At 38.8% G+C, this 13,172-nt stretch overlaps 1 protein-coding gene across 2 annotated transcripts in view; it reads left to right on the plus strand.

Annotated features, from left to right (window-relative positions):
* CDK6 (cyclin dependent kinase 6) overlaps positions 1-13,172 on the plus strand; it is a 143,203-nt gene that overhangs the window by 43,713 nt on the left and 86,318 nt on the right. For both annotated transcript variants that reach the window (XM_083826929.1, XM_083826930.1), the window contains exon 4: positions 12,232-12,399. In XM_083826929.1, coding sequence (XP_083683055.1) covers positions 12,232-12,399 — 168 coding nt within the window. The remainder of the gene's footprint in view (positions 1-12,231; positions 12,400-13,172) is intronic.

Consider the following 13,172-nt stretch of genomic DNA (forward strand, 5'->3'; position numbering starts at 1 on the left):
TGCTATGGGAAGTTACGCATGCTTTTGGTGAAAACAAAAGGCTTTGTGCACTTGCTTGACTCCTCTTGCAAAATCTCTTCTCTGTACTTTGTCTGTAGAATAAAGTGCCTGCCTGTTCCCCTTGTAAAGCTGTTGGTTCAAGAGCTATTGATTTTTTAATTTAGCGTTAATACAATTGCAAATTAATTGCTTCTGTAAATAGGGAGAACAACTCAAGTGGCTGAGTGCTCCCAAGAAACAATTCTGTTTTTCACTATGTTTGACTTAGGTGTGGTAAGGCATCAGTAAGATTCTCATCCTGGAGAATATTTTGACAGTTCATAAAATGCTGTAACACTATTGCAACTCTGTATGTACAATTCTTGGGTTGAGGCTCCTCATTAAGCTGGTTCCACTGTCCCCTTTCAGCTCTTCCTTGAAGACCACTTCCACCCATAACCTAAATCCAAGAAATCTTTTATTTTCTGTACATCCTTGGTTTTCTTGAAGGTTATTACACCTTTATAACTGAAAGCAAACTCTAAATCTTTGGATTCTTTTTGGAGTACTTAACAAACATTAACCAGTTAATCTTTGCAACACTCATGAAGTAGTTAACCATTATCCCTGAATTTATAATATGGAGCAACAGAGGAAGCAAAGTTAAATGAACTGCTGGGACTAGCAGTCAGTAATTGACCCCAGTGTTGAGCCGTTGTACAGCACTGAAGAGCATCATGATACTTCAGCCATGCGAGTGCAACAGAAGCAGAAAAAAATTATTGAAAAGTGGGTTTTTTAAAATGCACAACTCACCCTTATTTATCATGTATGCCCTGGAGAGGTTAGAAAGGGATTGTCTTCTTGCTTTCTTCTCTGTTAACGTCTTTAGTAAAACCATTATCTGTTTATTATGAGAGCATCTAACTCTAGGTGATTTGCTGTATTGCAATGTCTGGCGTCATGTTGGGACTTCTGTCTTAAACATCATCTACAATTTTCTGAAGGTCCTATTGATTCTAATAGGTTTGGGAGAATGGAAATATGGAAATACTAAAAAGCAGTGGGGCCAGTACAGGTGTTTGAAAACTGATTGATGTATGTGCCTTCACTGGGCTTTGGCCGAGTTTGATATGAGGCCATCTTCTTTGTCAGCTTTAAAGTACCGTGAATTAATATGCTGGATTTCTACACTTTTTGATGATGTTAGCAATCAAAATGAATTAGGCTCAAAGTCCAAACTCTGAAGTAACCCCAATTCCTAATTCACAAAATTTACTCAGCTATCCTGCCAGCCTGTTTTACAGTGCCTTGAGATCTTAAATATCTTTATATACCACAAAATACCTTTCTTTTACATATGAGGAAATGGAGCAGACCTGTGTTATACTAAGTTTAAACAAGTTTTCTGTTAAACAGAAAAGGCAGGACTGGGTTTATATCATTGAAGGAGCCATGGGAATTAGATGCTCAAGGTCTATGTATTTTAAATGTTTGGATTTTTAATCCTGTAGGATCTTATTAACCATTTTTTTCCCTTAGTTTTTAAAAAATATAACTTATTTTCTTGTCGTGCAGGTGTTTTGTAGAGAACATGTGCATTTTTAGTGGATTTTTTTTTCTTTTTTTAAAGAGAGAGAGAAATTAAAGAAGCAGTCTTGAGCCTTTTGTGTCTAGCCAAGGATTTGTTGGTTTTCAAAAAAGTCTTGGCTGAAATGTTCAAAGTTGCCTTGGGTGTAGGAGATCTGGTCATCCAAATCCCCTGGGATACTTCTAAAGTCCCGGCCTTTGTTGTTATGTATCAGTGTATAAACAAATCTCAGCCTTCTTGATGGCACACGGCGGACAAATCCAATGAGAATTTCCGCAGAAATGTCAGCAATGTTGCCAAGGTGTTGATAGACCAGTAGGGAGAGTAGTCTGTCATAAATCTCTATGTATTTACATAATTTGAATGCTCCTCTGGACCTGAATCCGTGTGATCTAAGCTGTTTGCACTTGATTTTAAGCATGCTTAGATGCTAGTCTTTGTTCTGAAGCTAGCCCTTGTTGTGCTCAGGTGATAATGTAGGACAGTCATCTCCCAGGGCCTTCCACATTATCTCCGGTGTTAGCTTAAGTTAGCAGTCCTCAGAAGATAGATTTACAGATTTACTCTTCTAGCAGACTTCACCTCCTGAGTCCGAAGCTGTTTGTAAAGCATTTTTCTTGATGTATATGCACAGCATTGTTTCAGCTTTCTAATCACTGACCAGCTGGCTTGTTAGTGAATAGAGCTGTGGGCCCCCTGCCATATTTCATGTGAGGTCTTGGCTGGGTGGCCAAGCAGGCAGCCTGCAGCCAGTGTCAAAGCAATTCAAGAGGTATTGGCACAGCAGTGTCCCCATTAATTTCTGCTTGTCACATGCTGTCATGCAAGTTACACCAGAGAGGAAATGACCGTTAAAAAAAAAAAAAAGTACGCTTGTGGCACTTGGTCCCCTCCAGACGTTATCCCCGAGGTTAAACAAGTGGATACAATTAGCTGCTATCCACAGACAGCTGCAGGGAAGGAGAAGCCGAGATCTGGGCCCCACAGCAACGTGTCTTTCCTGTTAGCGAGGAGTGTCAACTGTCAACATATGTCATATTTTTAACCCTTCCCAGAGTCTGAGTAGATTAAAAAGAGCTATTATGGCCAACAGCATCACGAAGGTGCTGGTAAATAGCTGCAGCACTGACTGAGCAGCATGCTCCACCAAGGAAGGGGTCTTGCTTGTTGGTATATTCCTTGTGAGGACAGGTGTGGAGGAGAATCGGCTCATCCGTGGTTGATAATTTACTGTCTGTAGACTCTGGCAGGGAGTGAGACAGTGATTTCTGTGCAACTCCTCCCAGAAGCATAATGAAGTTGTTGAAGGGAGCCTCATCCAGCTTTCCGAATTTTCTGGGTAGACTAATTTCTCTGATTACATCAGGAGAGCTTTCAGAAAGATTGCCACAAGTGACAACACACTTAGGATGTCCCAAAATACAACTTGGGAATGCAGAAGCAAAGTCTGCAAAGAGGAAATGGCGATGTCCCAAGATGAGAGAAGTGTATACTAAGCATATTAGAAGCAATCAAAAATCTTGTTTAAAAACTGAAAGCATTAAATTCTACTGAGAGGTGATAAAGAGAGGAGAGTACGTACAGTGCTCCAGATAGATTGACTTCAGCCAACTGGAAGTCTGCTATTTAGCCCAGAAGGAATAGACTCATAGCATCTGTTGCAAGAAAGCTGGCTTTTCTTGTTGCAAGTAGTTGAAATTATATGAAAGGTATTCTCCAAAATTCAAACTGCAATTCTGCCTGAGCTATCCAGCTTGTTCTGGTGTAGCACTTAGATACTAAATTTTGACTGAGGTCAGTCCCCAGACATGTGCCAGAAGAGTCAGAACTAATGCACACAAACTGCAGATGCTATTTCAAGTCATTTGTATTGGGCTTACCAATCAGGTGAGCCAGTAAAGAGTTTGGGGAATTTCTCGGTTTATTTTAGTTCTCATCACTTTTTCAGATGTTCTGAGGAATAAAAGAACAGAGTGGGTAAGAACTGTCAGACCATGATGCACTATGAGATATTACTGTATCCAATATAGTGTTATGAAAAGCTTGTAATAAAGTAATGTTAAAAGAAATTTCCCAGAAAACATTTGGGGATGTACAAAACTGTGATGATATCACCCAGAGACATGGGGAAAACTTCTGTTTGTTTACTTATCTAGGCTCAGATCTATAAATTCTGTTGAGATGTGCCTTTTATTCATTTTTCTACTGGATGCAAAGAGTAGAAAGGTTTGAACAGTAAAAAAGTTGTTAATCATAAAAATACATTCACCTGCTGTAAAAAAATTCATGTCCAAGACAGGTCTTGGTAATAGTGTCACATTTGCCAATTTCTATCAAATCAATAAAAGAAAATTCCTTTCTGTTCTCATATAATTTGGATGTATTTTCTCTTTAAAATACCAGTATCCAAGTAGGAAACATGTGTCTCATTTGCATGCCTGGTAGTTCCACCTTGATGGGAATTTTTGGTACACTGAATCACTGACAGTAAGTAGGCCAACAGTTATGTAGGTTTCCTTTCAGTCCTGCAAGTTCTTCTCATCAAATATGAATAATAGCAGCTGACACATTAAAACTTGAAAGATCTGTATTGCAAACTGACTTCTCAGGTGTTGAGCTATAAAATGAAAAAAATGAAGTGGAAAGGCTTATAGCCACTAAAATTAATTTTGTTCTGTCTGAAATGAAATGCATCCATATGTGTATATATATACATGAGTGTGTATATATATATATATATATGTATCCCACAGATGTTAAGTACAAATTCCATATTGAATTTGGTTTTTAGTTCACAACTACTGAGATCAGTATGAAAATCTGGCAGTATTAAAATACTGATAAAACAGACATGTATTAAAATTGACATTTTTAAAGTCCTGTAAAATAAAAATCCAGGCCTCCATTTTAAGGGAAGCCTCCAATGAGATTATACAAAACACTAAAATGTATACGTGCATGCATGTAGACAGACGTATACTTTTATGAGTAGGCATGTCTGCAGGGTTCTTCGTCATAAAAATTTTGTAATCCAGAAGTACTTGTTTGAACTGTGCTTTCTTTCTTATAGAAATGGTCTAAAATAGATTAGAAAGAGATATTATCAGAATATATTTTTAAATGTCTGTTAATCAACTCTGTTTTAAAGTATCTTTGATATGATTAAGATAATGTTACAATTGAAAAATAATTATGCAAATATTTACCTCATATTTTAAAATAAATTTAACTGGGATTTAATTTTCAACAAATTGTTTACTTTTAGGGTAGCAGTGTACTAAACACATTATTAGATCAATTCATTGCATGAACTTAGCAGGTATTAGTTCCCTTTTGCTATTCATACAGTAAATGAATTTGCTGTATTTTTCTTTCTGCACAGCATTTTATTCTGTGAACAGAAAATGAACATTTTATCTTGTAAAGTAGATGAATAAGACTAAGTGAACAGGTCATTTGGATTTATTTGTCTCTATCTGACAATGAACATACTAAAATTGAATATGCTTTGAAGTTCACAGTACTATCTAGTTAATTGGCAGGAATATCACAGTAGTATTGTCTTCTGAGGGACGACCTTTCCTATGTGAGTACTTCCATGGAAAGCAATAGGACTTCTCCGAGATAAAGTGTAACCCAGTCTAAGGATAAGTAGGAGATCTATACCCTGGGTTGAATATATTCAGGTGGATCATGGATGACTCTTGAGAGTCTATAATGTGGTTAGGTGAAGGCAAAGAGCTTAGCCTCCTCCTTCCCTTTCTGAATGCCCAGCAGGGAGACTGATCAGACTAGTTTTCTCCTGAGAGGAGAGATAAGGGAAAGGGCGCAAAGGCAGGGATCTGTGTCCCAGCCACTGCACCAGCTGCATGGAGAAGAGCATCCTGCAGCCCCACAGGCCATGACAAATTGCTTCACTGCCCCCACCATTGCAGTCACAGCGTTCTAGGTAGGCTGGTGTGATGGGTTGCCACACCAGAGTAAGGACAAGATTTAAAAAAGAAAATCACTGCATTTAACAGGGAGTCACTAAATTATTACTAATGCCTTTGGGATTCAGTGTAACAACATTAATCATGTCTTTTGCTATTCATGTATCTGTACTGTGTAATTCCTCAGGAATGCCATTGTTTTTTTGGCATTAATTAATGTTGACTGTTTGTTACAAAGTATAACCATAGAAGTGCTGTAATTATTCAGCTTCAAAAATAGGCCCCAGAGAATGTGAGAACTCTTTAAACTTTCATTCCAGCGTGTTTAAAAAACATCCTTTAAAATGAAAGCAATTTGGTGGTTGGGGGTTCTGTATAATCCTGTACTATACAAAGGAGGCCTCATCCTGCTGCTCCTCTGCTCAGAGAAGGTTTTGCTGTTCAGTGAGAGGCATTGAGCCTTTTCATCAGACTAGCCTGGCTGATTCATTACACTTTGCTGTCCAAAACTCGTCCCCTTTGTTTACACTTGCAGTTGTATCTTATGCAAACACTCCTACAGGAAATGTTCAGGATGAGTATCCCAACACCTGCCGTCCAAAATGGGGACATTCCATTCTGCTCTGCAAAAATACAAAAATGAGATACAAATAAATAGAATCTCTGGGTGAAAGATGCAGGTTGTTGTGCAGGTGCGTGAGATACTCCACAGAGGAGCAAGAGAACTGTTAGGAGATCCCAAAGGGTTGTGGTGTTTTACCAAATGTTAGCACAGAAATTGCACCGGAAAATGAAAATAGGCTGGGAAAAAAATTAAATAAGACTGTGCTTTAGGGTCTGTCTGTAGTTGACAAGGATCTGTACCATGTTGCTCTTATTTGGTAGTATGACCAAATATATTTATGGGCTTTCACAGACTTACTTTCTCTGGTCTTGGGAACTCATGTTGCTATGACTAAGGTTAATCTGGATAAATGCTTTTTCTTTCTTTACATACTAGTCAACAAGGAGGAAATGTGATCTTCACATAATGAGTAGCCATTCATATCTGTACGTTACCTATGCATGTGTTCTCTGAAGACATACTATTCTTGACGTTTTCTGTCAGTTGCATAGCCCTGTGTCCCCCTTCACAAAGACAAAATCGAGCATCTATAGCTTCACCACTGTGGTGGGTTAGCCTTGGCCAGCAGCCCAAATCCCACCCAGCCACTCATTACTCCCCCCCAGCCTCAGTGGGATGGGAGCATAAAAGAAAAAGAGCAGGAATGAGAAAACTTGTGGGCTGAGATGAGACAGGTAGATTGCTTACCAGTTGCCATCATGGGCAAAACAGACTTGCTTTGGTCTTAGTTTAGTGCTGATTAAAGTATTTAACCACTAATTCAGATAAGTGGGAAACAAAAAGGCAAACATTAAAACAACACTGTAAAACAGAACCTTCCCCCACCTGTTTCCAGGCCCCATATCACTCCTGATCCCTCTCCTGCCCCGAGTGCTGCAGCAGGGTGGGGTGTAGGGGCTTGCGGTCAGTCCCTAACAGCTCCTTCTGCTGCTCCTTCCTCCTTTTCACCTCCTTTCACCTTCCTCCTCACACTTTTCACCTGCTCCAGCGTGGGCCCTCTCCGTGGGCTACGTTTCCTTGAGGAATATCCACCTGCTCCAACACGGGTCCTCCGAGGGCTGCTGCTGTGCCGTGGAGCACTTCCTTCTCTTCCTCTCACCTTGGTGTTCCCTCTGTTGTTCTTCACTATTTTGTTCCCTTCTCCTCTCTCCCCCCAGCCCTTTCTGCCCTTTTTTAAATAATTTTTCCCAGAGACACCCCCAGCGTGGCTGAGGGGCTCAGAGGAGCCCTGTGGTGAGGCCACTGGAGGCGGCTTTGTCCAGCATGAGGCAGCCCCTGGCCTCTCCTCACAGAGGCCAGCCCCTGCTACTTTGACACCTGCACCCAAAACAACTACGCACTTTTAGTTTCCTTTGAGTAGATACTTGAATTATTTGGTCAACAGCCACGCCATCGTCCTCTTTTGGTTTAGGCAGGCAGAGCAAGGGCATCTCATGCAATTTAAGACAAAAGGTACTTAAGCTGAGAGCTGTCGGCTGTAAATTCTTGCACGTTAGACCCTTTTTTTCAGCAAGGAACCCATGAAGAGGTTTAAAATGTAGCAAGTCAAACTGCCCCAGCTTAAAAAAAAGCTGCAAAACCAAAAAGTGATGAAGATCCAACCCAGCAAAAAGGCAAATAGCTTCTAAAAGACAGTCTTCTGGAGGACAATCTGCTCCAGACTTAGGAGGTTATTTTCTTTTTTACCCCACACCAGTGCTCCAGATCTGTAGTTGCCACTATGCCTTTGACTGTGTGCTGTAGCCCAAACAGCATTTTGGGTGCTGCAGGTTGGGTGTTTTCAAGTTTGCCTGTGAGAGTTTCCTTACTACTCTCTGTGGTATATTTGGCCTAATAATGAAAAGAGGTAAAGATTATTTTGTTGTGTGAGTTCCCTGGAGACTCAATCTGGCCTTGGACAACAAGTTAACATGGGCAAGTGACACATATTATTACCTGGACGTCAAGGTGGTGTGATTCTTAAAGGATCAGAGTGGTTGGAAGGGACTTATGGATCAGAAGATGAAGAAAGCATAAGATCTAGAGAGGATAGGACAAGGAGGGGACAAAGTCTGTAGGAAATCAAGCCTTCCTGCTCCTCCAGCCAATGAGTCATGGGAAAGGAAAGCTGTGAAGTCCACCTCTGGCAGAGGGAGCAGCAGCAGCTGCTCAGCCTAACCCATGCCTGTCCCCACCCTCACTAGCACCAGGAGCTGACTGTGACCATAAATACACATATTTCTCTGTATTATTGAGACATGATATAATATGGCACTACTTGCAAAATTCATCGTAATTTAGTCCTAATATTCAATACATATCAAACTGAGGAATGCCATCACCAATGCCAAGTATGGTGGAACATGCAAAAGATGCTGTATTTCCATTGCAAATTTTGCTTCTGTTCCCATTATGAAGTTTTTACAAAATTGAAGCTACACTTTTGCCTTTAAGAAAAGTGTATTTGTTCATTACATCCCAAAATAGCTCAGTTTTCTGCTGAGTTACGGATAAATGTTTTAGGTTTCATAGACTGCGTTGAAAATGCAGCCTGAAATGGGAAAAAACATTTTAAGGCCGTGATTATCTGAAAGCAATCGCAGTGGAATAATGTATGTATCTTCAACTCAGGCAACAGCCATTGGAGGGTTTGTGATATTCTAATTATGGTAGAAACCTCTAAACTGAAATAACAGAAACTGGTGTCTGTTTGCAAATGTACATTATCCAAAGAATGTCTGACAGAAGTTAGAGCATGACTAGAAGTTAGAGCTTGGTCCTCAAATCTGCTAAGGAATGAATCTTCTTGTTCGTCAAGTAGAATTTATCATTTTTCAATTAACATTTGAAATATGATTTGAACTGCAATTCCAAAGTATTATGGTATGCCTAGGTACCAGAGAAAGTTTTTCAGACATTCAGACATTCAACAGCAGACATTCAACAGACTAATCCTTGATGCATGTGAAGACTCTCTTGTTGTTTCTAGATTTTGGTAATTGGGATAATGCTGGATAATCATCACCAGTAAAAAATGGATGTGTTTCCATCAAATTAGTGGAATTATCCTGATTTATTTAGGTAGTGATATGTCTTGTGCATGTTTACAGCCATTATCCAATAGGCTAGCAAAGGTTAGCATCTTGTGAAGTTAGTTACAGTATCAAAAAAAACCACATAGCCAAGACTGAGTTAGATATTTCTTGCAGGTAGTTGACTAAGAGTATGAAGTAATTTCCAAACCTGAGGCCTAATGGATTCTAGACGAAGCTTATGGACAGCACAAAGTTAATGATTCATTATGGATAAAAAAGTTTTTCCCTTTTGTTCATAATTTGTTAATACTCTTTTTAATAAATAATTTATGCAAAAAAATGTCAAATTCTGAGATGCACAATTTGATATTATGCTTTTAAAGCACATAATAATTAGACCTTCTCGTGTGATTTGTTTTTCTGCTCTTAGCTGAGAATTTAATAACAGGAGAATAATGAATCGCAAATAGCAAATGGTCTTTTTACATCAAAATGCCCTTCTTTGCACATGTGAATCTTTGGGCTGTTCCTCTATGATAGTTGTGAAATGAAATTTGTTCCTATGTATAATATTGAGTAACAAGGGATATCAAAAGAGCATAATCAACTATCCAGAATGAATAATAGAGAATAGCTTATATGGACTAAATCTGAATTTCCCAGAAGAGGAAATATAGCACTTTTTTCCCCAGTTTTTGTTCTTCATTTTTATACCTTCTTAATTTCAACTTTCCTGATCCACTTTTCTGCTGCACATCCCCTTTGGTGTGTGTGAACAGAGCTTCAATAAATGATATTCATCTTTCGAGTCCTGTGGGAGAAGAGAAAGAGATATGAGTTTCCATTTTCAAATATTTTCTTTTTTTTTTTCCACATGCTTGGATGAAAACTCTGAATTTAGAAACTGAAGACATTGCTTGCAACTTGCAACTAGCAGAGCAGAACTGCATCCACTGAGCTTGAGGAGGAAATATGAAACAAAAACAGCATGAGTCGTAGGAAAAAAAAATCTTGATATGTTTGGTAACTGCAGGAATGAGTTTACATTCTTGACAAATGAATAAGATCAAGAAATGTCACCAAAAAAAAGGGACTTGCCAGGGTCTAATGACTAATCCTTAAGTTCTTTCTTTTTTTCTTTTTTTTTTCTGGTAATATGTCTACCTAGGATAAAATATTTAGACCCGAATTCATTATGTACATACTTAAGATAACCACATGCTTAAATATCCTTAGCATGTACTTAGGTACCTCTTCAAGACTGATCCAAAGACTGTGGGATTTAATTAAAATTAAAATAGAACAGTATGACCTGATATAACATGTATTAATTCTACCGATGCCTAAAACCTGTATGGCTGTAGTCCTGGCTCTTCCACATATTTCTGAATTGCAAAGGGAAATCATATGAATTTGAGAGGATTCAATACCTTTTGTGCATTTGTTTTAGAGGAGCAAACCCTATTGTGCTAGTTATCAAAATGATCAGATCTCTGTTTTATCTGGGGAAGCCAAGGGAGCAAAAGGCATCAGACAGCAGGGAATGGAGAGCTCAGTTTACCACCATCCTTCAGAGGTGATTATAATTAATTAAATGTTGCTACAGCTTCCATAGTTTCATGGTAGTGTCTCCATCATCTGGATCTTCAAATCAAAACTCATCTCTGTATCAACAGTCCACTGTTACAATGTTTGGCAGAAAGAGGCTGTATATAGAAATGGTTGTGTTTTATCAGAGGTCAGATTAGAACTTTCAGCTTTAATATTTATGCGTTTTACAATACTTTCTGTAGAGATGATCGGGAGACATTACATGAAAGTAATAATTTTGTATTAAATTATATAGCAGTGCCAAATTGTATCTTAAAAATAAGTCTGGCTAAAGAAATATTATGAAGTTGAGTATTCTGAGTTCTTTTTAAATCCATTTGCAGATAGCATTCCTTTTAATAGTGTGCTTTGAGTATTTTCTTGAAAATGTGTAAGGTTTTTTCTGTTCCTATGATATGGTCATTAGAGGAGTCCATAGAAAGAACAAAAGTGCTGACTTCAGTTCATCCTTCTTCCCTTTTCTCATGTTTCATGCCACCCACCTTTTCAAGATAATTTTGATTGCTAGTAACAGGATTGGCAGACAGCCTACTGCGTGGCTTATGGAAAGCACATATGTCACCAGTAAACACAGGACTGAGTTTCACGAACTCAAGTCAAGTGCACAAGGAAAATAAACATTTTCTTTATCCCTTTTGATTTTTTACTTCTTGCAACATCCCCTTGTAACTGTCTGGCTTGCAAATACAATTTTCAAGTTGACAGTATCCTTCTAATTTGGAATTCTGGGGATTTCTAGTATTTAGCTTTGAGTCTGTTGGTTCATTCCTTTCACGTTACTAAGATTAATGTGAAATCATGAGTACAGAATAAATAGGTCCTTCAGCTGTGGAAATGTAATAAAAAATTGCATCACTATAATACAATAGAAAGCCAAATGAGAATAGTTACTTATGATTATTACACTGATTTAGTGCTAAACTTTGATCCAAAGGTAATTTCTGTCCTTTTCAGTACATTCTATAGAGCAGGTTTTACTAAGTGAACTTTTTCCCCCTCTATAACATTAAATTGTGACAAAACTGTCATTTAATTAGCTTTTCGGTTTGAAACAGATCCTGTGCCTATTGAAGTGAATGATAAGATTTCACTTCACCGGGGCAGGACAAAGCAGACACTTGTCAGATGCAAAAACCATAAGCTGCAATGTATTTTTCTTACTTGGACAGCATTCTTTCAAAGTTGTCCTGGGTTTTACAGACATGCTTTTGCTATTTAAGTGTGTTGACCAGCCTTTATACTTCTATCAATGAACCTCAACTAATTCAACTAGAAACAATACATTAACTTGATAAGTACACCTGTTCAAGTCAACTGGTTCTAGCAACATCCTGTGTGTTTTATATTAATAGGTGGTTTTATCTTCTGTGTACATATTCAGGTCAATACTTACTTAAATTAGTTTTGCAGATTATGGCAGGGAGTTTACTTGTTTGCCTTGTCTTGATAATTGCATATTGATTTCTTACTTATATTTAGGATATGATGCTTCAGCTGTTTCGGGGACTGGATTTTCTGCATTCACATCGTGTGGTGCATCGGGACCTGAAACCCCAAAATATCCTTGTAACCAGCAGCGGGCAGATAAAGTTAGCTGACTTTGGCCTTGCACGAATCTACAGTTTTCAGATGGCTCTTACCTCAGTGGTAAGTTTCTGGAGGCTTTTGTTTTTCTTTTAATGCAGCAGTATGCCTTAGTCTCTGTGGTCCTGTATTATAACTCTGCTTCTAAAACCATCTCTTCTAAGTTACTTGAGTCTGTAAAAACTATTGCTTTCCAACCCGGACTGACGTTGTTGTGGTTACTTTGTAAAAGTAATCGATTACTGATTACTAGTTCTAAATTAAATCATGACTGATTACTGAAGGATAGGTATGCACTAGTTTTCTGAAACCCCTAGTTCTCTGGGTCTTGCTTCTGTTGTGATGTTGGCTAGTTTTGCACACTAAACTGTAAACAGAGGGTGAAAAGTTAGCTATTTTATTTGCTGATGCTCATGTAGTCTTGCCTGAAAAAATATACAGATACTTTTGAAAATGCCACACTGACATGCCTCTGATTTTCCATCTCTGTGATTATGGATTCAATGCTTGGTCCCATATGCTAGCAAATGATTCCAAATAGAACTGTTCCTGGAGGCGGCTCAACTGGACCTGGCAGCCAAAATCACAGCCATTCCCCAAGCCAGCTGTTAAAGAGCACCTCCAGTATCTCTAGGTCCCCTGACACTGTTGCCTCTCTCCCAGGAGCTCTCCAGGTTGTCCTTGGCTCAGACCCAGAGCTCAGTCCCGGAAGGTCTGGCCTTCTCCTGCATTAATGCTGGTAGGAAAACTCTGCCAGCTCCTTGCTTTTTGACCCCATTTCCACACTTATTGGCCCTGCCTCCGGAACCAGCTGCCGTTAGCTTGGCACAGTACAT

Source organism: Anser anser (assembly GCF_964211835.1).
Source record: "Anser anser genome assembly, chromosome: 2".
Taxonomy (NCBI): Eukaryota; Metazoa; Chordata; class Aves; order Anseriformes; family Anatidae; genus Anser; species Anser anser.